The sequence below is a fragment of the Amborella trichopoda genome, chromosome 13, assembly GCF_054954075.1.
Source record: "Amborella trichopoda isolate Santa Cruz 75 chromosome 13, AtrichopodaSantaCruz75HAP2 v2.0, whole genome shotgun sequence".
In the NCBI taxonomy this organism is placed as follows: domain Eukaryota; kingdom Viridiplantae; phylum Streptophyta; class Magnoliopsida; order Amborellales; family Amborellaceae; genus Amborella; species Amborella trichopoda.
The window spans coordinates 37,328,253-37,351,990 of NC_142348.1; the positions used below are offsets into that span (position 1 = coordinate 37,328,253).

The window sequence follows — 23,738 nt, forward strand, 5'->3', positions numbered from 1 at the left end:
TAACTAAGTGTGAACCATTTTCTAGTGGATTCTTGATTTTCTTCCCAGATATGTCCTAGGCATGTTAGGTATGTTGACGTGTGAACCATTTTCTAGTGGATTCTTTGATTTTCTTCCCAGATATATCCTTGATATGTTAGGTAAGTTAAAGTTATGAACTATAATTCAAAACCAGAAATGTACTAGTACATGCACAAAGAAATTTGATTATTTCTTCAATTTCTTAAGCAAATTCCATTTACTGCTAGCATTAGCATCACAAAACACATGTGTTATATTCACAAAATTTTCTTGTTTGTTATATTCATGCATTTCTTATATTCAAACATTTAATCTGCAGTTTTTTCAGCCGCTTTTCATTAGATTGAGATCTTATAATAAATTTGATGGCCATGATTTGAGTGCAGAATATTATATGTTGACCTCCAAGAACAGGAAGTGGAAAATTTTCTTCTTGCAAGTTTCATAATCAGCTAGATTTTCTCACTGTCCACAATGAACACAACCTGACAAGTAAACAATTATATCAAATTGGTCTATCTTCTATAATGGCAGAAAAAGGTAGGAGCATGACTTTCAGATTGCTCAGGCTCGTTCTTCCTTCCCATCTCTCTCCCCCTCTATAGGACAATTCAGTCTTAAAACTCTCTCTCTCCCCCCCCTCTATAGTACAAATTCATTCTTAAAACCCTCTCTCTTCTCTCTCTCCCCCCCCCTCTATAGTACAAATTCATTCTTAATACCCTCTCTTCTCTCTCGCCCCCCCCTTCCCCTCCCCGATAATATCTCTCTATTCCTAATAGGTGTCATTTGCACTTTAACGACCATCAATGTGACTTAGACGTGTCATTATGTTATTATGTCGTGTGCTGACACATGTCAACACTGTTAGCCATGTTATGAACAAAACATTTACGAATTTGAACCCATGATTTGAGTTATGAACAAAACATTTACGAATTTGAACCCATGATTTGAGTTATGAACAAAACATTTAAGAATTTGAACCCATGATTTGAAGTCATGTGAAAGTCTACAGGATATGCAAATCTTAATGTAAACTTAAAAGTATTGATATACATGATAACATAAAACGTAATTCTTGAGGTTCGAACTCTAGGCTCCTCAATAAGTGGCAGTCTGCTCTATCGTTGTGAAAATGATAAGTTCATGTGTAAAGTAACTGAAAATTATATTTTATTAACCTATTTTTAATATAAAATAATATTTGTGTGAATATGTGTTGCTGCATTGGCTTTATTGCTCAAAGCACCAGATACTTTAGATACATGTTAAACACTCACCCTTGTGCCCGTGCTTGCGTAACACTGACAAGCACTCCTAGAAACTAGAAAGTAGGAGTCTATGGTACAAGTCTTGATCTTTGAGTCTTGTCTTTCTAAGAATAGCAAATATTGAAGATGAGATTTTGAGTTTTGGTTTGGAAATTAAATTCCTAGAAAGTAGGAAGTTTGATAATCGGCTATTTCATTCCTGTAACTTCCCAACTGTATTTTATTTAGGTTCACAATAGTTTTCCTTTTTTTCCTTCTCAAAACCCAGAATGGTGAGATGGATCGTTCACCCTAAATATCCATGATCCAGTGATCCGGATTGGTATGGATTGATCCAATCAGTGATCCAGAAAAAATATTTAAAAATAAAATTAACTGAAAATTAAAATAGGTGTTTATGAGTTGGGGATTTTGGGGGTCTAAAAAATTATTAGATATGCTTAAAAGATATTGGGGGGAACCGGGCCTGGACTTACATAATCTGGAACCGGTTTGGTCCTGACTTTATTCTCATCATTTTCAATGCACATGCCAACATATGTCTTAAATTTAATTAATATAAATTTTTTAAACAACGCCTTTAACACACCAAACAATTAGCGATGACTTCAATCCTTCTAAAGATAGCATCAACAGCTATTATTTTCCACATAATAAATTTTCATAGATACTGGCAAATTTGAGCTCAATTGACTGTGGTTAAGTTGAAAACCTTGGATGAAAAAGGTTCGATTATATTTGGTGTTACATAAACACCAACAACAGTGTCGGTATACACGTGTTGACTGCTTCATGCCAATATGTTGGTACTGCAAGACATTCTTGTACAGATTATTTTACATCAAAAAGTAGTTATATGGCATATTTTGATCCATTCTATGGGAACTTACAAAATTCGTAGTGGTAGAGGTTACTGCACCTTGGATGGGAGGGTCAGCAATTCGAACCCATAGATAGCAAGTCTCTTATTAAAACACGATTTAGATCGCCAATTTTTTGAAATATGTTTAGAACTCCGGATTTTTCAAAAGATCATTTTTTTTAATAGAACCGATATAAAGCTATATTTTATTTTTTTCAAAAGAAATTTTCAGAAAACTTCTTCCCTATAACTTTATTTCTTAATTAACTTACTATTATTGATATTTGGTTTGAAGATAAAACATTAATTGTGGGAGTAAATTAAGAAACATAATTCCACAAAACATTCGATAAAAAATTTCACCAATGAGTTCCCTTAAAAAAGTGTACGAAAAAATAGAAGCAATATATTCCTTAAAAAAAATTAGAATAATAGAATGAATTAGAAGAAGAGTAATCTAATGAAAAATCTATTTTATTTTCGTTAAACCCATAGCATCCCTATAAAAAGCAAGAAAGTGATTCAATGATATTAAAAATTTAGGTAGCTAGGAATTCAGTACGAGATTCAAATTTTCTTAAGCATTTTATTTTTTTTATGCATAGAGAAGTTTGATTAATTTCATATCTGATTTTTTATTTTTGTATTTTATTGGTGTATACAACATAGCATTTTGGATGGACCACTATTTTACATATTTGGGTCTTTGCGTCTTCTTTTAATTAGTTGCAATCTTATATTGAGGGCATTTTTTGTTTTCTTTCTTTAAAAAGTAATCCGCGATCTTGGTTATTTGTTGATTAGTTATTGTGTTTAGTATTGTTGTTGTTGTTTAATTTTGTGTTTCCAATAAATCTACGATATGTTTTGTGATGTGACAACAAAGTAAGCATTATTGTTGGATTTATTGAAAGTTTCAACAAAAAATTGTTAAGTGATACTCTAATGACAATAGTAAGGCTATAAAATTATTGTTTAATTACTTTAGTATATCTATACCGTAGCTGCAAATGATAATCCTATATTCTGTCATCTTTACATAGCTGATTCTTTTACTATGTTTTTTGAACCAAATCCGAAATATTCACGATTCTGTAGTGTACGTTATTTTTTGGCGATATGTATTTTTAACTCTATTTTTTCCTCCAACTTTTTAAAATAAAACCGATATGTTACCAATATTTTGGTCGGCCAATATTTTATTATTCCCCGACTTGCTAACTATGTTCGAACCTCGGGGATGGCATCTCATGTTATTTTAAATTTTCAAAATCTCTCTTATTGATGTATAATAAAAGATTTGTTTATTTTATATTCTACCATATAATCTTGTAGTATATTTCCCAAAAAAAATCCCATTATATTATTAAAATTTAAAACTAATCCTATATATTTTATAATTTACTCTCGAGTTGTACTTTTTTACTATGTATATTGTATTTTAATTTCAATTTTAGTTTCTAGTGTCAGATTAAGCTTAAATTGGTTGAGTTGATACTTCTTATCATCACACATTTGTTTTAAAAAATATATAAATAAAATGATCAAAATACTTTTAAATTTTGATTTATTTATTTTTTGTTGTTGTTGTTATTTTCATTTAATTTAATTATATTTTTTATTATGTTTACAAGTGTATTATGATGGAAAGTATAGATGCTTAAATTTTGAGGTTAATCAGATATAGAAGAAAAAGTAAAATCAAGATGCAATGTTCACTATATAAAAGAAATGGGTAAGGGTAAAACATATGGTATTACATTTACAAATTGAAAATCAAAGAGGATTTTCTGATATTCCTCGAAAAGATTTATGTATTTTATACCTCTACCACATAACACTTGCAGTGGTAGATTCGGGAGCACGAGTTCCAATCGGAGGGCTCAACCAAAAACATATTTTAAGATGCATCTTGAGGTGTGCTAAAGAAATAATGCCGTGTCTAGGTAACATTGCTTCTAGGTCTACAACCATACTCAACATAGATTTAATTTTGTTATTACTTATTTTCTAATTAGCGTGAGGAGATTGTGCAAGTACTTCTGCGGACATTATTGAACACACGGCTAGTTTGATATGCCTAAAGTTAAATTGGTATGAACCTTGCCATGTACAAAGCACATCACTTCTCACCCTATTAGAAGAATGTGCGTTATAAGACAAACCTGATGTTCAACAATGAATGGGATTCACAGCTGGTGGGTTCACATATATGAAAAGGTTCCGTACCTGGGCTTCGAAGAGGAAACGGAATCCACTAACAACGATTCGTTATGTACCAATGCTAAACAGCTAGAAATTCCATTTATAATTTCCCACCTTGTTAAATTCTCCGTGCATAACATGAAAGTGATTGAGCAATACCTAGCAATATCCACGCTTTTGATGATGCCATTCTTGTTTTGATGTTGCAAGGTCCGTCCCATGTTTAACATTTAATTGGAGTAAATTTCATTGCATCTTACGCCCAAACTACTGAAACTCACCATAAGATTGCTGAAATTAAATCAATTTCCGGAATGGTTGTGAACCATTATCGAGTAGTCTGAACCTTAAAAAAGAAATTGATTCGCCAATTAACAGTAAATTGCAAATTTATTTGTGAATTATGGGACAGATATGGAAGAACTAATAATGGCTTTGAGCAAAATGGTTACAATTAGTCAAGATGCTTCATCTTCTTAGAGAATGAATGATAGGGAAGTCATTCATCTTGCCTTCTTTGTCAACAGTAGGTACTATTGTGCTTGGGATTGGTTGCTTGAGCTCATTTGATAAAGAGTGTGGAACTTCTAGGATTGCCACTAAGCTCAATAATTCTCAGGATCAAACATATTTAAAAACAAAATTAGAAAGAAGTGTGTGGTTCTTAGACACAATTCCGAAAGCACGCCTACCTAGAAATAAAATTAGGAAAAAGAGGTTGCATAAAGACCAACATGCACCCTAGCTGTTTGTCCAATGGTCCAAAAGACATCCAAAAAGAAAGCTTCCAAATGGTAAGGACATTTTTTGGTGTCTAAACATTCTTTTTTTTGAAGTCAAGTTTCCAAAGCATTTATCCGTTTCGGAAATGGACACGTGCCTGTATCTTTGTAACACGGAATATGCGCATGGCAATCATTTTATTAATACTGACAATGTGGATTTGATGAAAGGCAATGCATTACAGTTATACCAGTCTGCAGCCCATGTGATCATGGGCAAGCACCATGCGGATATCAATCTAGCATGTTTTACATCTACATCTAATGGAGATTAACTGCAGATCACATCAAACACAAAAAAAAAGAAAGAAAAGTGCAGCTTATAGTAGGAATAAGGCATATTTTAAATCCTTTTCCTTAAATTAAAAAAAAAAAATCAAATAAGAAAAATTGGAATTTAAAATTTAAAAATTGGAAACCTTATATTTACGTGATATAAAACAAAACGAAAAACAAAGCAATATTCAGATTTTTTTTTTCTTTTTGAAAACTCTTTTTATAGACTACTTTCACATCTTGTATGATGCATTGGCCCAATCAAATTGTGGAAAATTATATGTAAAACATTAAAATTCTTAGTTACAATATGAAAAAGGCAAGTAATCATGTAAATCTTCCTTGAAGTTCATTGGAAAATTGATAAATAAAGAATTTGAGTTAGTAATCAGAATTTATTAAAATTTGTTTATTAGGATTATTGTATATGGACAAATTATTCTCCATACTCCTTATCTTATAGAGGCAAAATTTAAAAAATAATAAAAATTTGTAGTTGAAAAATTTAAAAGAATTAGAAAGTTCCACAATTTTTTATTTTTAAAACAAAAATAAAATTTGAAATTAAGATATATCATAATCATGTATATGTCTGGAAACCTTATTTATTAGGAGTCTATGAAAGGAGATTCCTAGCGGAAATCCCTATGCCACTTTGATTATGATTCTCAAATAGCAGTTAATTTATTTGTATTGGGACTCTCTCAGGTAATAGGATAAGATATGATTATTTTATCTTTCACGTATGATAAGATCAGTTAATACGGAAGGTTGCGATTGTACAATGATGCTTGACAAATGGATAGGACGAGAAATTTAGCATGTCTAGTGTATATAGCATAAATTATTTTTAAGCAACAACAATTAGTGATTAAAAAGTATAAAATATTTGAGTGACATAACCTGTACTATACTTGATAAAATCTAAATCCAAATATTGAGGAATTTATCTAATATCCTATGTATGCAAAACCTTTATTCATGAGGACTCTATTGTGTAAGCAGAGATTCATAGTTTGTTAGAGAAAAATCCAAGGTTGTTATTAAATCAAATAAAATGGATGGTTGTAATTGCGTGGTGATGACTGACAAACAGAGATCCTAAGTACATTGAGTTTGCTACTCGCTAACAAGCTGTCACACTTAAATTAGCTTAATTTCTTCAAATATCAATGATCTTCCATTTTATTAGATTTTGAACATGCTATAGGCCATTATCCATCAATGCATCGATCTCATGGCTGGGAAGGAGAAAGAAAATGTCGACTTGAATAACAAATTAGTCTTGAAATGCCATAAGAAATCCTTTGAAACATGACTTGGATAGTTCAGGCTCCTCTTAAATTCATTACAAAGTAAATGAAGCTAGAGTTGATTACCTGACCTTGTATGTGGAATGGAGGATCTAGATGGGTGGTATCCTTGGGATGACGCAAGATTGAGCAAGTCAATGTTTGGGCTGTTCTTTAAATCTCAAGCACAGTTTGGTCACAAGGCTGTGGGTTAAGCCCAAGCCTAGGTATACACTTAGGCTCGAGAAGTCCCGCACACATTAACAGCCTAGAATTTTGAGGCTCTAAAGTCCCTCTTAATTAAGTGTTGCCACACATGCATGCACTTATCATTAGTGAAAAGACATGAAAAGTTCCCTAAAAAAGACTTGCACTGTCGTACAACCATAAACTCAAACATAAAATGGTCTTGAATATTGCTACTAGACACCCACCCCCTATGCAGCCATGTGCCATGCTATTACTAGGGGAAATACATTCTTATGATAAACCTCTATGAACTGTCATTGTCTCATAAATAAGATATAATTTGCTAATCAGAAAATTGGGCCTTTCTCGTGCCTTATCTTTTTAAGTGAATCGAGTAATGCCTGAAGATTGAAGTGTTTGAGCATGATGACTGTTAGCTTTGTGGGACTGCTTGGAAAAAGTATCTGTGCAAGTTTGCGAAAAATGAGAATTGTTCTTTCAAAGGAAAGATCAGAACAGCCGTGCCTTGAATATATGATATGCTGTAAATTCTTGTGCATGAATGCTGTAAAATCAACCAATATCATTTACTGGAGTACTGGATAATTAAGAGGTTTGGATCCCTCATACTAAAGGTTCTTGGCAGGAAATAAAAAAGACAATGCTTGTCATCCGATGCCTCCACTGGCCATGAAACCATCACTAATCAACCTTATGGATAAGTACCATACCAACTAGAGCAAGAGGAAGGCTCTAGATAATGATGGAAAAATACGGAAGTCTTGCTCCAAGGAGGATAGGGATATATTACCCTTTTTAGGGAGGCTTCAAAGGCATCTAGGGATGCATTGGGTATTTTTCATCCTCCTGGCTCCATTTCTTTAAACTTATTCTTCTTCTCCATCATTCTTTTATATGAGGGATTATGCTTTTGCGGATGGAAATAGTTAAGTCTTTCTCCAAGGAGGATAGGATATTATGCTTTCTGATAGGCATCAGGGGATGTGGGGGATAGTTTGCATCTGTCATACCTTTCTTAAGAGCTATCCTTCTTCTCCATCATTCCTTTATATGAAGAATAATGCTCTTGCAGATTTCCTAGTGATCTTATTTAGTTTTTGGGAGAACTATTGCATGGTATGTTCGTAAAGTACATTTATTTTGTTACAATGAATAGAGGCACACTAGAGTACTCGCAATAAATCATGTCCATAGGATGAGTGTAGAGTGTAGCTGAGATGATGTTTTGATGGATAGGTGACAAGACAAGAAAGGATAGAATTCATAATGAATACATGCGAGGGAACTTAGGGGTGGTTCCAAATGGCAATAAGATGAGGAAAAGTAGACTTAGGTGAGCTGATTATATGCAACATAAATCTAGTACATCACCATTTTGGAGGGGCACTTTGGTTCAAGTGGAAGGATCTAAAAAGGCAGGGGGAAGATATGGAGGGTAGTAGTAAGAAGAGATATGGTGATATATGGTCTGTTTGAGGGTATGGCCCTTGATAGAGCAGAATAGGAGAACAAGATTTGTGTAGCCGACGCCAAATAGTTAGGATAAGACTCGGATGATGATGTCATTTTTCTTTCTTGTATCTATTTTCAAGTGTGGTTAGTTTTATTTTTTTCCTCATATCCTTTAGCACAACCTTGGTGTTAGGAGTGAAAAATGCATCACTTAGCCCCTTAGGAAGACGTATTTCTTTGCCAACATTACCACCAGTATTTATAACCCTCTCCTTTATAACCCTACACCCATTTCCACCTTTAGATACATCTTCTTTATCAAATATTTGGATTTCATAATAAAATTCTCTTTGTTTCATCGCTTTCTTTTTTTTTCTTCGCTGGCTAATATGCCCTAATCTCCCTTCTAATGTCATTGGTTGCTTGAGGGCATATGCTCTAAAGCTCTTGGTAGTCCCGACAAGATGTTTGCCTGTAATTTTCCTCTGTAAGTTCTTTAATAGAGTACAAAATGGCCTATTACGAATTTTAGGGCTGTTAAGTTTCAGACATTTCCATACCGAATCTTTGTTATTCAGAAGGCGAAGATCTTGTTTCAGAAAAAAGTATTAGCAAATGAAACATACACAAAAAAAAAAAGAGTCCATTGAAAGTTCTCAAATTCCAATACCAAACTCAAAATCAAAAGAAATTTCAATTTCTAATGTTTTAATCACCTCGGCCCTTGAAAGCCCTGCTTACTTGGTGAATGCTTGCCCAAAACCTTCAAAAAATTCCCAAAACAATTTCAGTCACTTGGTTTTAAGCTCCTTCAAAACAATTCCCAAAACAATTTCAATCTCTTGGTTTTAATCTCCTTAGAACTATGTAAAATTGCTTCTAAGGGTCTTTTTGGAAGGTCTATACCCCTTAATACTCTTTCCACACCTTTTTCATGGGGTAAACTTACAAAAAAAAGAAAAGAAAAAAAGTGCCAGCCTGTGGGCTTGCAATGTGCCTGAGGGCACATAGCTCATGATGTGGCTCATAATGCATTATGTGGCCACATTTGATAACAATAGATTCCATTGCATGTGAACAAGTGGATTGGTTGTTTCATGGGTGCCAGCCTCTCCATCCATGCAGTGCGTTTGATTCACTAATACACATAATCATGCATGGGAAATTATCTTTAGATTGTTGTAATTCTGTTACCTAGAATGGGCAAATGCCGTCATGAATATGGGTTTTTTTTTTTTGTTAATGATACAGTCATAATATGTGCTGGAATTCCATGACACAAAACAGTTTTTATGAAATTTAAACCTTCAAAATATTTGAAAACATGCCATCTATCTGTATTAATCTTAGAAATCTTCTTCCAGAAGCACAAGTGAGCAAGAGATATGCAAAACCAGCATGTCCAGATCCAAAAGGTCCACTTATACTATGCTAAATTGTGCACAACGCATATCAGGCTGAGACACCTTGGCGTGCGTGAAGACAGCAATCGGCATGCATATAAGGGTTACATTACATCATACTTTCCTGATAAGATTAGACAATTCTTGCAAATGTCATCTATAACATGTTCCTGTGGGAGTCTATTATGCTAGATTGCCCTTGCGCTAAAGTGATGGAAGTGTGTGTGTGTGTGTGTTACTAGTATGCATAATTTGCAATACTAATCTGGCATGCTATATTGGGTATGACAGTCAAAAACTCCCTTTTAGAGTTCATTGAATCATGCACTGACCAATTGGTCTGCCATTATAAAGCAATAATCCATATGATGCAAAATCCATTTTCAAAGTTTCATTGTGCTATCTATGAAACTGCGCAAGATGTTTCCTACCCAACAAACTATCAAATTTATGTATACGACTGCAGATTACTTATCAAGAAAAAAATGTATATGACTGCAGCGTGCTTTCAAACTCAATCAATAATTAGTGCTGCTTGTCTTGATGCTAGCTATGCTTAGGCTGACAAATGAGTATCTGTGTCCCAGTAACCCTCACAAATAATAAACTAAGTCCTTTAACAATCTAGGTTCTAGGAACACTCAGATTGCATCAGACATTTAAAGCAGCTGAAAAAAAAATATTTTCAACTTTACTAGTAGCATAGGATGCTGCCAGTTTCACTTTGTTTAGAGTTATTGATAGCTTGAGTTGCCTGATGCTAGGAATATTTTGTGCAGGTAGAGGTTTATTACATACTAGGATGCATTTTACGGTTTGATCCATCAATATTTGCTCCTTGATTTTGTTATAACATATAATTGGCTCATCTATATGCTTCTTGTGTTTTATTTGTTTGTTGGAAAGTGGGGTCCACAGCACTCTCGTTTTCAATTGTTGCCTTCGATTGGGCATTTTATGGATTCTTTTCATTGTTACATCTCCTAAAGCATATGGCATTGTTCAGGTGAGGTTTATCAAAGATGACTTTGAGCTTGAGAATGTAGAATGGAGAACAATAAGCTTATGTTGAACTTAGTGGACTGTGGTTCTATTAGACCTGACGCATTTGGTGTTCCCAAAAGCGAGATATCAACTGATTTATCAAGAAAAAGGAAAGCAGAATTTACTGGACAGCATGCTAAGAGCTTCAAGGGCTTATCTGAGTCAGATAGAAATAACTTAAGAGAAGAGGTTATGTATCTCTTGTTGAATGATGATAAAATGTCTCAAGCCGTCAGCGCATATTTGGGGGAAACTTTGCAGGGGACTGCTGGAACTGAATTTGCAAAAAGGAACCTTGAAGGTACTCAACAACCTGATAGGCAGCAGTTCTCTCAGGATTTAGCTTATAAAATTGAAGCCTGTCTATTCAGTTCATATGGGGGTGCAAGTGATGTATATATACAAAAAGCACAGGCACTTATTCTCACTTTAAAGGATAACACTAGCTCTGGAGTAACAAATTCAAATCTCCCTGGTGACTTGTGTGTTGGAGTCAGCTCTCCACAGACTGCTTCGTTTTCGGAAAGGGGTGATGTTAGTGCCTTTGATCAACAGCATGAAAGTGCAGAAAGGTCCAAAACTATTAGCTTGAATGGGTTTTCCACCAATGCTACATGCCATCTCATGAGAAAAATGGACCCAAAACAGAGTGCTGTGCCCTTAAGAATGACAACATCTGTGTCTTCCTCTTGTACTGGAAGCTCTCATTCAGAGGATGGAAAACCAAAGAATGGAGTGAGTTCTTCTGGAAATCCTATAAAAGAAAATACGCCTGCCACACAACATGGTTCGAATGTGGGGGAGGTTGCAGTTGAACATTCGGAAAGTTTAGGGGTTCAAAAATCCAATGGCAGAAAGGATGGCAATGATTTAAAACGCCATTTTCTTAATTTAGACACTGAACGAAATTCAAATATGGGAACGGTGAATCCATCTTTTGATGACAAGCTGTGGGAGGGGCACTTGCAGTTAAACTCTTCACATAAAATGGAAGCAGTTGCATATAGAAAAAGGTTCACAGCCTCTTCTTTCTGAACTCTAATTGTTATATGTTTACACAAAAAGAAAATCTACTTTTTACTTTTTCTGTCATCAATGTCTTCTACTTTCTGCATTCACGTAAAATGCTTTTGAATATGGATGCCATAAATATTGATTTGCTCTGTTCCATATATGTTGAGCTTGTACATATATTTTTCTGTATGAAATTATCTATTTATTTATATGTTTACCGTCTATATTTTCTAGACAATCATTTTTAGCTAAGGGCATTGGGGCAGCCAGCTCCTTGTAACATGTGTATTCTTAGTTGATGTACTCTTGCTGTCATCGTTCATTCATTAAAAGTTAGAAGCATAAAATGGTTATACACTCCAACCAAATAAATACCATGCATAAGTTAACTAGAATGATTGTATGAGCTCATATTCCTTAGGCAAAAGAAAATTACACACACACACATAACAGTTCATTGAAAATCAAAGTCACAAAGGATGTTACAGTGAAAGGTTGTGTGTGGGTGTATGCACGCTTCTTGTGGGCAGGTTCATCTTTTGCCTTCGATTTTGAATGCAGTGTAACTGCACATCTGAGGGTGATCTCTTACCATTGATTATATAAGCCTTGAAACATCAATGGCTTAAAACATGTTGTTACTATTTTCATGCTCAGGAGCCTTTGATTTTCAAAGAGTTTTTTACTGGAATACCCCAGATATTGCAAAAGGTAGGAGTGTAACATGTAGCAATATTGTGCTTGAAATGGCAAACTGCTAGCTAGCAACTAGCTGGTCATGGGCCCTCATATTATATTGGTATTAGCTGAAATATTACTGATTACCTTTGGTGGCCAATCATTTAGACTATTTGCTGGAGAAATAGAGTAAGGAAAAAGTGTTAGTGGAGATCTTTTATTTTATTGAGGTGTGTTCTAGATGGTGTTACCTCAACAATGGCTTAGTTTCTTTTCCACATTTAAGAAATCATTATAGGGTATCAACATGGATGCCACTACTATAAAATGTATTTTAGTACCGTATCAAATTTGATTCGTAAACCGACCCCAAATAATTGGGGATAAGGCTTGCATGATGATGATGGTGATGAACATATTTGATTCTTCATTGAAAGAAATGTAGATGAAATGCATATAAAATTGTATCCTGTTCACCGTATTAAGCTTATGGATGCACTGCTAAATTCATTTACGAATGATATCTATTGACATTTCAGTTTAATTATGTAGGCCAGATAGAAATTTTATCATATTGCTGGTTCACAAAACTTGAAGAAAATATTTTGCTTTGTGAATTTCGAAGACTTGCTTTTTGATGCCAAAGAGACAAAATTATCTTTTCAGACGCCTATGGTTTTCTTGTAAATCCTACATAGAAAGGCAATCAATTTCTTATATCATTTACTTTCGCTTCATATTCCTCCATGTATTTTCAAAGACCCCAACATAGCTTGACAATGATTAATCCATGTGCAGTGATGTAAAGCCACCGAAGATCAGTTGGTCTAAATGTATTGAAGTCAAGGGAAAAGTAAGGTTGGAGGCCTTTGAAAAGTTTATCCAAGAACTGCCCCGTTCACGCAATCGTGCTTTGATGGTGTGTTATTTTGGGTTTCCTTGGTCTTTGTTTTCCTTGTTCAATGTACTTCTGGCCATAACATATGTGGGTATCAAAAGAAGATATTTACACTGTTTTGAAATCATAACATGCGAAAGGATAATATTCTACTACCTTGCTCATGTGCTATTCTGTTCCTTATGTTGTTCTTTGTTGACATTCAATATATTAAATTATTAAGTGAATATAGCATGTGAGTTTCAAGGAAATTTCCTGTTGCCTTTGACATCCTAATGTGCCAAAGGATGTAAGACTTGATATGGGATATTTTTTATCTACAATTTGGAGCAATGAATATTTTATTTACTGCTGGACATATATTAACTGTCCATGTTAGTTAGCTTGTAAAGAATTGTGTTTTTTAGATGGTTTTGTTGATATAACTAGAAAATTATAATAGATGAGTACTAAGAACAATTATGCCCCCAAACTTACACGATATGTACACTAATGTGGTACATTCCCCCCAAAAAAAAAAGTTCAATATATGTGCTAAAACTTGCTCTGACCACCAAGATGTCAGTATAATTGGATTTGGTCTTTGGAATGTAGAAAAGCTCTGAGGACACAGTTTATGGGATCTTCTGGCTTTTTTGATCTCTGTGGCCGATGAGGCCATCATCGTCCCATACAGTAGTTACTAGGAACCAACATTGTCTGTTTGTCGTTTTCTCTTGCTCTTTAATTGTTAACCACTTTCAAGAGAAATTTAGAAGAACATTGCGCACAGATCTATTTGGAGGTGACCATCTTTTTGCTCTACATGCTCTAACTTTCATTTTAGGTTATTTCTTTTTTCTCCCTTGTGTTTTGGCATGAAAATTAAAATAATTACCTTGATTCAGGACCTTTAATAATGGTTTAGTTATGATATTGGCCTCACTTCTGCCTTCATCTTTTTTATCATCATATGAAACTTTAAAACTTTGTACTGAGTGCAAGCAAAAACTGAGTCAACTCGTGTATCAAGTTTTTTTGCATGAAAATAATGTCCAAACTGCTAATAGAAAAGAATAATAACAAGGTCTCTCTTGCTCTCTGATGGCATATAGTTGGAAAAGTCTCTTTATATCCGTTTCACTAGATTCAGCACGCAACAAAAAATTCCAATCTTCTCTGAGCTCTCCATTTTTCATCAACAATCCCTCCCTTCTCATCATTTACTCTTTCTTTAACTGTTTCTTTGCATTAAATTTAATTATACTTCTCTCTCTCTCTCTCTCTCTCTCTCTCTCTCTCTCTCTCTCTCTCTCTCTCTTTCTCTCTCTCTCTCTCTCTCTCTCGCTCGCTCTCTAACGGTTGTTAGAAATGAGCACTGGAATAAGGAAGAAACTAGAAGCAGGCAAAACTTGCCCATCTTAGAGCTCTGGTAGTTCAATTGAAGACTTGATAAATTGTCAACTTGCTTCAGCGTTTGTTAGAACTTTGGTACACCTGAGTTTTACAGTTCCAAAACTACACCTGAGTTTTACTTTCCCAGAGCACGTTAATCCAGAAATTGGAGTTTACTTGATTTTGGAATGAGTTTCTTATTTGGCATGGATAATTTCATGTCTTTGGTTGTGTGATTTTCAAGGTCTGGATTCCTAGATAACAATTGGTCCTAGGTCTATTAACTGTTTGTTTTCTAGTGTCTACAACATATGGGGAATGAATGATGCAATCCTAAAATCGAAAGAAAAACTACATTTTAAATGCTGGCACTTTTTTGAGAATACCCAACTTTAAATAATGAGAATACTAAGCAGTTGTGACTTTACATGTTGGAAAAACTTGAGATCTGTTCCTCCTGTTCCTTGTGAGAATGCTCCAATCATGGGTGAGCAGTCTAAAAAGGGCAAAGGAATGAAAGATATGGCTAGTAGAACTCTGAATCTAATCCCGGAAAGAGAAGATAGAAGCCCAATTTGTTGGAGATGTGGCCCTGCAAGACTTATTCCCTTAATACATCAATCTAGAATAAATGTTCATGTGTTGGGGATGCTATAACATGGATAAGGATGAGGAACCATCACTATTACATGTGCAGCACATTACCAAGAATTAGTTCTTGAATATAAGATTGAACGGATTATAGATGCAAATGAATCCCTTGGTCTGGAACAGTGTACTTAACCATTTCCTAGTGTTCTGTTGCCTTTTCTTGCCCAATTGCAAAAATAACACCATTAACAGAGGAATCAAGTATAACACATGGAGCTCATAATCATGGGGATATCGACACTGGCCACCAACAAGTAATAGCCAAATGCAAATGGTGACTGAAGAATTTTTGCAAACTCTCCTTGTACCCTGAGTTTCCTTAGAGAATTGTTAACTTGGGTGCAATACATGCTTGAGTTACAAATAGATTGCTCAATTCTCTCAATAATGCTCAAGGTTGTAGGATTAATCCTCTTCGATTCTAGAACAGTTACAATAAGATTCAGTATCTATGCAGAATGTGCTATGACCATATCAAAATCATGTGTAAGGCATGACCACATTTCAACATTTGACAATGAGTTTTCCACAACTCTTTAGCACAAATAACACAATACTGAGTCACAATCGGAGGGTAGAGCTTGAAGACATATGATGTTTGAAGTTTGATTAGCTCAGATATTTGTGGTAACCCTATGGTACACTTCTTTCTAATTCTGTTGACATGGTCAGACACTTTGTTGCCTTCTACACTAGGGGAGTTTAAGTAGGAGATTAATGCGCTTCCTTATTAATACAACAGGTCAATTACAAAGTCTTCCAACCAAATGACACTCCAGGGAATCAGATCAAATGTCTGACTATCTGGAAAGCATCTTTATCTTCAGAATCTAAAAGAAAGATGCGGTTTTGAAACTTCTGTGAAGCGAAGCCATATCTCTGACTGCAACCTACAAAATGATTCAACTACGTCTGATGCTATTCTGCAGAGATGCTTAAAATCGATGCACTAGGAATCGCATGATTGAGGGTGATTAACAATGTGACAAAATATTGAACTAATATCTAATAATAAAGTAGAAGCAAGTATTCTAAATCTAAGCTAACCTGACTAGTCGAACAAACAGTCAATGCTAAGAATAATATTCGAGTAGCCTTGAAAGCGTGACAGAATCTGCACATATATGTAAGAAATAAGAAAGCACCTCACTCTTCTATATAATGAAAGGAAGCAGGTTATCATTTGAGTACCATCTCCAGAAAGGCATGATAGAGGATGCATAGACACAAGCCCCTGCTGTTTGTATATAGGGGATATCTGGTTATGAAAAGCCACTTACCCACATGAGATGATAAGTTCAACCTGCTTTTCTTGAATGATAGTTGTACTGTCTAACGAAGACCACGCAGCATTCAACATGATCCCTGCTGATGCAAATGTCATGTTCGGTACTCAAACCACACCTATGGCCATTTCACAACTGTAAAACAGTTCTCAGAAATATGATTATTTTTGTGGCATCCTTATAAACCAGATTTATGGTGGGAGAGGGAGTGAGAATATCAGCAGCAGAGCAGATGCAGAAAATTATTAATACAAAGCATATAATAATTGCCACCCATGAGAATAGATTGACCCCCCTGCAGTAACTTATAGCAGATGCAGAAACGTATGAATATGGATCTCTTATGTATCACCAATGGTGCGGATATGCGTATTCCCCATGCATTAACGTGCATTTAAGTTTGGAGGCATTAAGATATCAACACTACATACGCTTGCACATTCATCTCGTATTGACCGGTAAGAGAAAGTGTAAAGTTTGCCATGCATCTGTAAGAAACCAAAAATTATAAAATGGCCCCCATTTGATCTAAACACTCAATGATGTTAGAGCTCCCTTACAAAGTATACAGTGAATTTATGAAAAAAGGCTCAAAAAAATTTCCCGTTCACAGTAAGGTGTTCTTCAACTAGTGTTCTCTGCGGTCCAAAGCAAAAAAGGAAAGGGCCTAGCCGTCGTCGTCATGGGCCTTGGCTCTGTCCTTTGCCAGCAGATCGGCGAGCTCGTTTGACATCCTCGAGGTATGCATCCAACAGACGGCCATATCCCTGCAAGTGTGTACGATCTCGTCATAAAGTGGTGCAAGATACGAAGGAGGAGTAACGTTCCTAGTAGCCCAAGTAATGATGTTTAGGGCATCACCCTCCACTATTAGGTTTTGTCCCCAAGATCGAGCAAAACTTTGCAGGCCTTTGAGGAGAGCCAATGATTCGGCATACTAGGAATCTTGGAAGCCAATTCGGAGTAGGTGAAGAGAATATGACCTTGGTGATCTCTAAAGCCACCACCCGCTCCTGCATGGCTGGGGTTTCCCAATGAGCACCCATCAAAATTTAGTTTCATTGCTCCATCAGGGGGTGGCTTCCAAATGCTTGATCTTTTCTCCTTCTTGGTCTATGAAGAAGAATATTCTTCCATTGATTGAGGAAGGAATTCGATGGGATACCCTTGAAAAGGTGGTGGTTGGATGCCCAAAAAGTTACTAAGGATGTAACCTTGTGAAAGAGAGATGGGACCAGGCAGGCCTGTCCTTGAAACATTATGGCATTTCTCCCAGTCCAGAGCATCCAAATGGTTGCTGTCATAGTCGCCTTCCATAGGATTCTGGCCGCTTTCGGCCAATGAGAGGCATAATTTGAAGATAACAGATCTTTGACCATTGATGGTGTTACCCAATGGACACCGAACAGTTGTAGTAGAAGGCTCTTGAGGTCGTGTGCAAAATTACAATGGATGAAAATGTGGGTATTGGATTCCTCCTCGCACAAACACATGATGCATCTGTTGGGGATTGAGATCCCTTTCTTTTGTAGGTGATCAACTGTGAGTGCCTTATGAGAGCCCGCTATCCAATTGAATGTTTGCACCTTTGGAGGTGCTATAGTGTGCCAAACTTGAGAGAGAACCGATGTGGGATTAAGTGGGAAGGGAGGGGTTGGATGAGTTTTTTGTAAAAAGAGGCAACTAAAAACACCCCTGAAGGAGCGAGGGACCATACCAACTGATCCCTACCTTGAGCAGATATAAAAGTACGGTGCAAGAGTGTCGATAAGGAGAGAAAGTGGTTTGTTTCCTCCTCGGAGAGGTTTCTTCTGAGTGAGTGTTGTCATACTCTTCGACCTCCCTCCGGTATCATTTCCTCCTCTATTTGCTGCTATAGAGTAAAGGGATGGGAAGCGGTCCCACAAAGGTGCGTGACCAAGCCAGTTAGATTTAGAAAGTCAGCTACATCCAGACCCATTACATTACAATAAGGTTACCATCTTCCGATACAATATGGTTATCCTCATGGATAACTTTATCTTAGCTTTTGGCATGGATTATTGGAATTGAGAGGTGACATGGTTGTAGCAAATGATGGAGATTTTTTTCATGGCCTTGCATCAGTATGCCTGTGTAATTCAGTGTTGCTCCTAAAAGAATAGATCCACATGCGATGAACAAGTTTGTTACTTAGTGTTGACACTTGTTTTAAACTTGAAAAATTGATCCAGATAAGATGAAGTTGGTACTTGGTGTTGATACTTGTTTTAAACTTGAAAAATACTTGTGTGCAAGAGAGAATGATGAAGATCATACAAGGGGCAACTTTAACACCGGTGAACTCAATGGAAACATGTAGGGAGATCTATTCCTAGTGACTGTTTCAAGATGTCACTTGGTGCACCCATTCAGAATTTTTCCCTCACTCACACAACCAGAATTGTGGAAATGAGAAATGCCTACATCCATCGTCGCTCTTCTGGATTTAGTCCAACTTTTGCCATTTGAATGACTGTTTCAAACTTGAATAGCCTTTAGTTCTCTCTTTCTTCCCTCTCGTCTCTTCTTTCAAATTTCAAAACCATGGTTTGAGCAACCTCTAAGAGGAAAACTCTGTATATTGCTAGCTATTTTTTTATGAGCTCATATTTGCCTTGTGAAATCCTTTGTTATTCACACTTGTTCATTCCAGAGGATTGCATTTGTTCATTCCAGAAGATTCTAGAGAGTGAGAGCTGTTTCTATTATCTAATCAATTATTGTTTTAGAAAATTGTGAACTTATAGGCCTCAATTTCATTTTATTAGTATCTGACCAATAAAAAAATGCTAAATATGCCACCCTGTACTTTAACCCTCTAGTTAAAAGATGGTTGAGCCACAAACTTTAATTCCACTTCATTAATACCTCGCCATCATAGCATGCCAGATATGGTACCCATCCCTAAACCCTCAAGAGAAAAAAATCATTTGATCATTTTAAATTGCTACAAAGTAATTTGAAACAAAACTAACTTTGACATATATGCTTTAAAGAAACCAAACCTAAAACCTCTTTTGAAGATTTGCAGCCGGGAAAATTCCCATTTAGACAAACAGACATCTTACTGTTTTTTTCTTTTCTTTTGACTTGTAGACCTAGAGAGAAGCCAGAAGGTGGGTGTTCTACAGCTTTAATCTTGTCCTCCTTATAACGGGTGCCACCACACCCTTAAAAGCTGCACTGGGGTAGATGTTCAGAAAGTTGTTGATCCAATATATATTCATAGAAACATGGCTTTAGAAATTCATCATTTCAACTCTTTAAATGTAAGCATTGAGCTGCCAAACCATATTATGTGGTGATTTCCTAAGGGCCCCAAACTAGTGCAGCATGAATCGCCTTGGTCGATTCATACCCAGTCGATTTTCTATAAGACTTGAGCGAGCCTCGAGCCAGGACTTTAAAAACAAATAGAAGTATATGGGGGGTGGAATCCCGCTCCCCTTTCTTCCATTTTCTTCCCAAAAAAAAAAACTTTATAAGTCTTGAACATTGGTACTTGGGAATGCTTTTGGATCAGCTGTCCAGAACTGGGTAAGGAACAGGCTCACCAAGATGAAATTTGCAAGATTTCAATTGGCCACAGTATTATCAGGTATCCCCAAATACAATTTTTTTTAAAAAGTTCAGATCATGTTTTACCCTATGATGTTTTGCATGCACCAAAACTACAAATCAATGCCTACTCTATCATCCTCTATTTCATGTTTTGCCCTAATCATAAATCATACCAAAAATGGGTAAATATGGTGTATGGAACGAGGTCACCAAGATGCTCCAACTGGGGCTTGTAGAGAATGGCAAAACCACACCTTTAGAGCATCAATATCTTGATAATACCCTGATAGATTTTCTTAAACATAGAGTGATTAATAACAATGTAGAGAGAGAAAGTGATCGAGAGATGATGGGAACAAGATGGCTTCACAACAGATGATTAATGGATGCACTCTTAGGCTCAAGGCAACTCTAATGCTTGGTGAGAGAGAGGGAACAAGGATGTTGGAAGAGAATGAGCGGTGTGCCATACCAAACTCCCCAAACCCTACCTCAAAGTATATCGGCCCTTTTTATTCAATGGTTAGAAAGAAATGTGCAAGGAAGTTTTATCAAATGTGGACTAAGGACCATGTAACATGGGAATGTTTTGGTCATTAAAATGGTAATGAATGAAACTTTGATTTTTTTTCAAAACAGTCTACAAAAACATGGAGAAAACCCCATGTCTAACATTCCCCTACTATTTTCCACATGGTTTTGGTTTTATAAATCATCCATCCATTAATGCAAAGAGGTCTATCGTGATCACTTGAGTTGTACCGCCTGAAGTAATAGATCTATTCGCGCGCATAAGCCATCCACTTAATGGTATCAACTGCACACTTTCTCATGCTCACCATGGTCGTGACATATTGTGTGATTATCAACGTTCTCACAGACTTCATGCACATGCTTCTAGACCTACAAAATCTCTCCACCAGGTATCCAAATGGTGGATACCCTCTACTGTTATGGTATCCATGTGCTCATCACGTGTGGCGCATTTTCATCGGTGCAATGAGTCATTGTAAAATCTCACAAAGAGATACATAAATCACTTCCCTCTTACTAGGGATAGTGGAAAAACATGTGCAAATGCACACTAGTTAGCGGTGGTTCATGGCTATATTCCTCTTAAAGGATTTTCATCACATAAATGAACCATTAAAGGTCAAATGACCTAACCTACCTACCCTCGGAGGCTCAAACATCTGCAATTCAGGCATGTGGATCACTCAGAAACCATTGCATAACAAAGATTCCACCGGATCACTAAGATCCTCATCAGACTGACGCCACATAGGCATTCTGTCACAACCTTGCCCCCTACCGTCCCTGACGGACCCACAGAGGGCTAACCCGGGCCCGTCAAAGGACAATAGGGCGTGGGGTCATGACCACAGATAGCGAAAGCCACCCGGGTTGTAGTGCGGTCAACACTTTTATAATGAAGGGATCAAAGCCAACCACGAAAGAAAAGAAAACTAGAACACAATACACATAATCATGATTTTATGGACAAACAAGTCCCAAAAATTTCATATAACTGTCCAAAATAGTGAGTACAATTGGTCCAAGGCACAAAGGGCCCAATCAACAAGACATAAATCCAATACAAAGTGGACCAATAGGCCAATCTGCCAACTAAAACATACAAGTAAAAAGAAGCTTCCATAGGAAGAGAGTATGGGGCTCCAACCGCGATCACCAGGACACCCTTCCAAATCCCAACGACTATTAATAAGTAGATCAAGGTGCCATGATATCCTGCCTACGCATATTATCTCATAACAATAACAAATCAGATTTATCAATATGCTATGAACCGAAAGTCGATCAAATCATTCCAGCATGAGCATATTAATAGATCAACATAATTAGGCATGCATAATCAAGATCAACTAATACTAACTCACTCCCTAGTTCACCTACTCCTGAAATAGAAGCCCTATCCATCAGGCCAATCATATCCCGATGCATAGAACTTCTACCATCACATCAAGAGGGAAGCACCACCAACGGGTCACTTCGTTGCGTAGTGCCTCACACACGCACACACACAGTCCCCAACGCGCTTTAGGGCTTTTGATAGGCGGTGGCCTTGCGAGACGCGACCTTCTCATGTGCTCTTCTGGCGAGAGAGCGTTATACTACCAAAGGGTTCCCAATGGATAATGCCATACACAGATTTTGGGGGGGCACGACCCTCCCAAACATTCACATCCTAACCCTCGTCCTATCATGGAGAGTCAGGGGAAGATTGCAGCTGTCGGCACAATCATTCACACAATATGTGCCCTTCTCATCAGGCAGCTGTCGGCACCATCACTCACATAGTTGGTGCCCATCCATATATCACATAGCATGAGATCTCAGCTGCCAGCATAATCATTCACACAGTATGTACCTAGATCTCAGCTGCCAGCACCATCATTCAAACAGTAGGTGCCCATCCACGCATATCACAGAGCATGTGCCCATCCGCACATAACATATCATAAGCATGAGTCCACGCACACAGCAAGTGACCATCAGCACATATCTATCATAAGCATGAGTCCACGCCCACAACATGTGACCATCAGCACATAATCATATCATCATGCTCATTAGCTCAAGAGGCATCATCATGTCAATACCATACTATATATCAATGCAATAGACATCACTATATCATACCATCATGCTTATTAGCTCAAGAGACAACATCATGTTCATATCATACTTTATAGCAATGCAATAGACATCACTATGTCATATTATTAGGCTTATTAGCTCAAAAGACATCAAATCATACTATATAGCAATGCAATAGGCGTCACAACATTGTCTTTCTGGTTTTTCAATAGGAACACAATCCACCTTTAAAGGCATATCATGAGATTCAAAGATCATTTAAACTTGAAACCAGTTTGATGACAATCTTGGCTCATGAAAAGACAACTCTCGTACAGGGGGTAACCCCAAATATGGGTCTCAAGTTTGTCAAATTGTTTGATGTTCTAGGGTGAAGTTTCTGTTTTGCACTGCAGAAATCCAGGGTGACACCCTAATAGAAAAACGACCATAACTTTCAAACCACAGGGAATTTTATCATGATTCCAAAACCAATTTCAAATTAGATTCATCTATCTATCATGTCAAAGTGGTTTGACCTCATTCTACAAAGTGGTTTGACAAAAATATATTTTGGTCAATGAAAAGCTTCATACAAAAACACGTTAAATCCCTAGAATTTTACTTCACAATTCTGGCATGCTTCAGAAAATAGTTAATAACTTTCAAACCAAATGAGATATTAATGGGGGGTCTTTTCCATGATGAAATAAATTCAAAAGGTTACTGACCCACCAAAATTCATGGTCTAAGGTGAGGTTTAAGGTACCCAAAAGATCTCTCAAACAGGGACCACAGTTCTAGAATCAAAATGCTCTTTAGAAGGATTTCAGTAG

General features: G+C 36.4%; 1 protein-coding gene across 5 annotated transcripts in view; it reads left to right on the forward strand.

The window, feature by feature from the left end:
• LOC18446356 (uncharacterized) overlaps nt 1-23,738 on the forward strand; it is a 48,689-nt gene that overhangs the window by 15,378 nt on the left and 9,573 nt on the right. For 2 of the 5 annotated variants that reach the window (XM_020674928.2, XM_020674929.2), the window contains exons 2-4: nt 408-561; nt 10,784-11,834; nt 13,312-13,432. In XM_020674928.2, coding sequence (XP_020530587.1) covers nt 10,825-11,834; nt 13,312-13,432 — 1,131 coding nt within the window. In that variant the 5' untranslated portion in view covers nt 408-561; nt 10,784-10,824. Of the gene's footprint in view, nt 1-407; nt 562-4,004; nt 4,104-10,783; nt 11,835-13,311; nt 13,433-23,738 lie in introns of all 5 variants that reach the window. The other 3 variants (XM_006856476.4, XM_011629560.3, XM_088855285.1) reach the window with 2 other exon arrangements.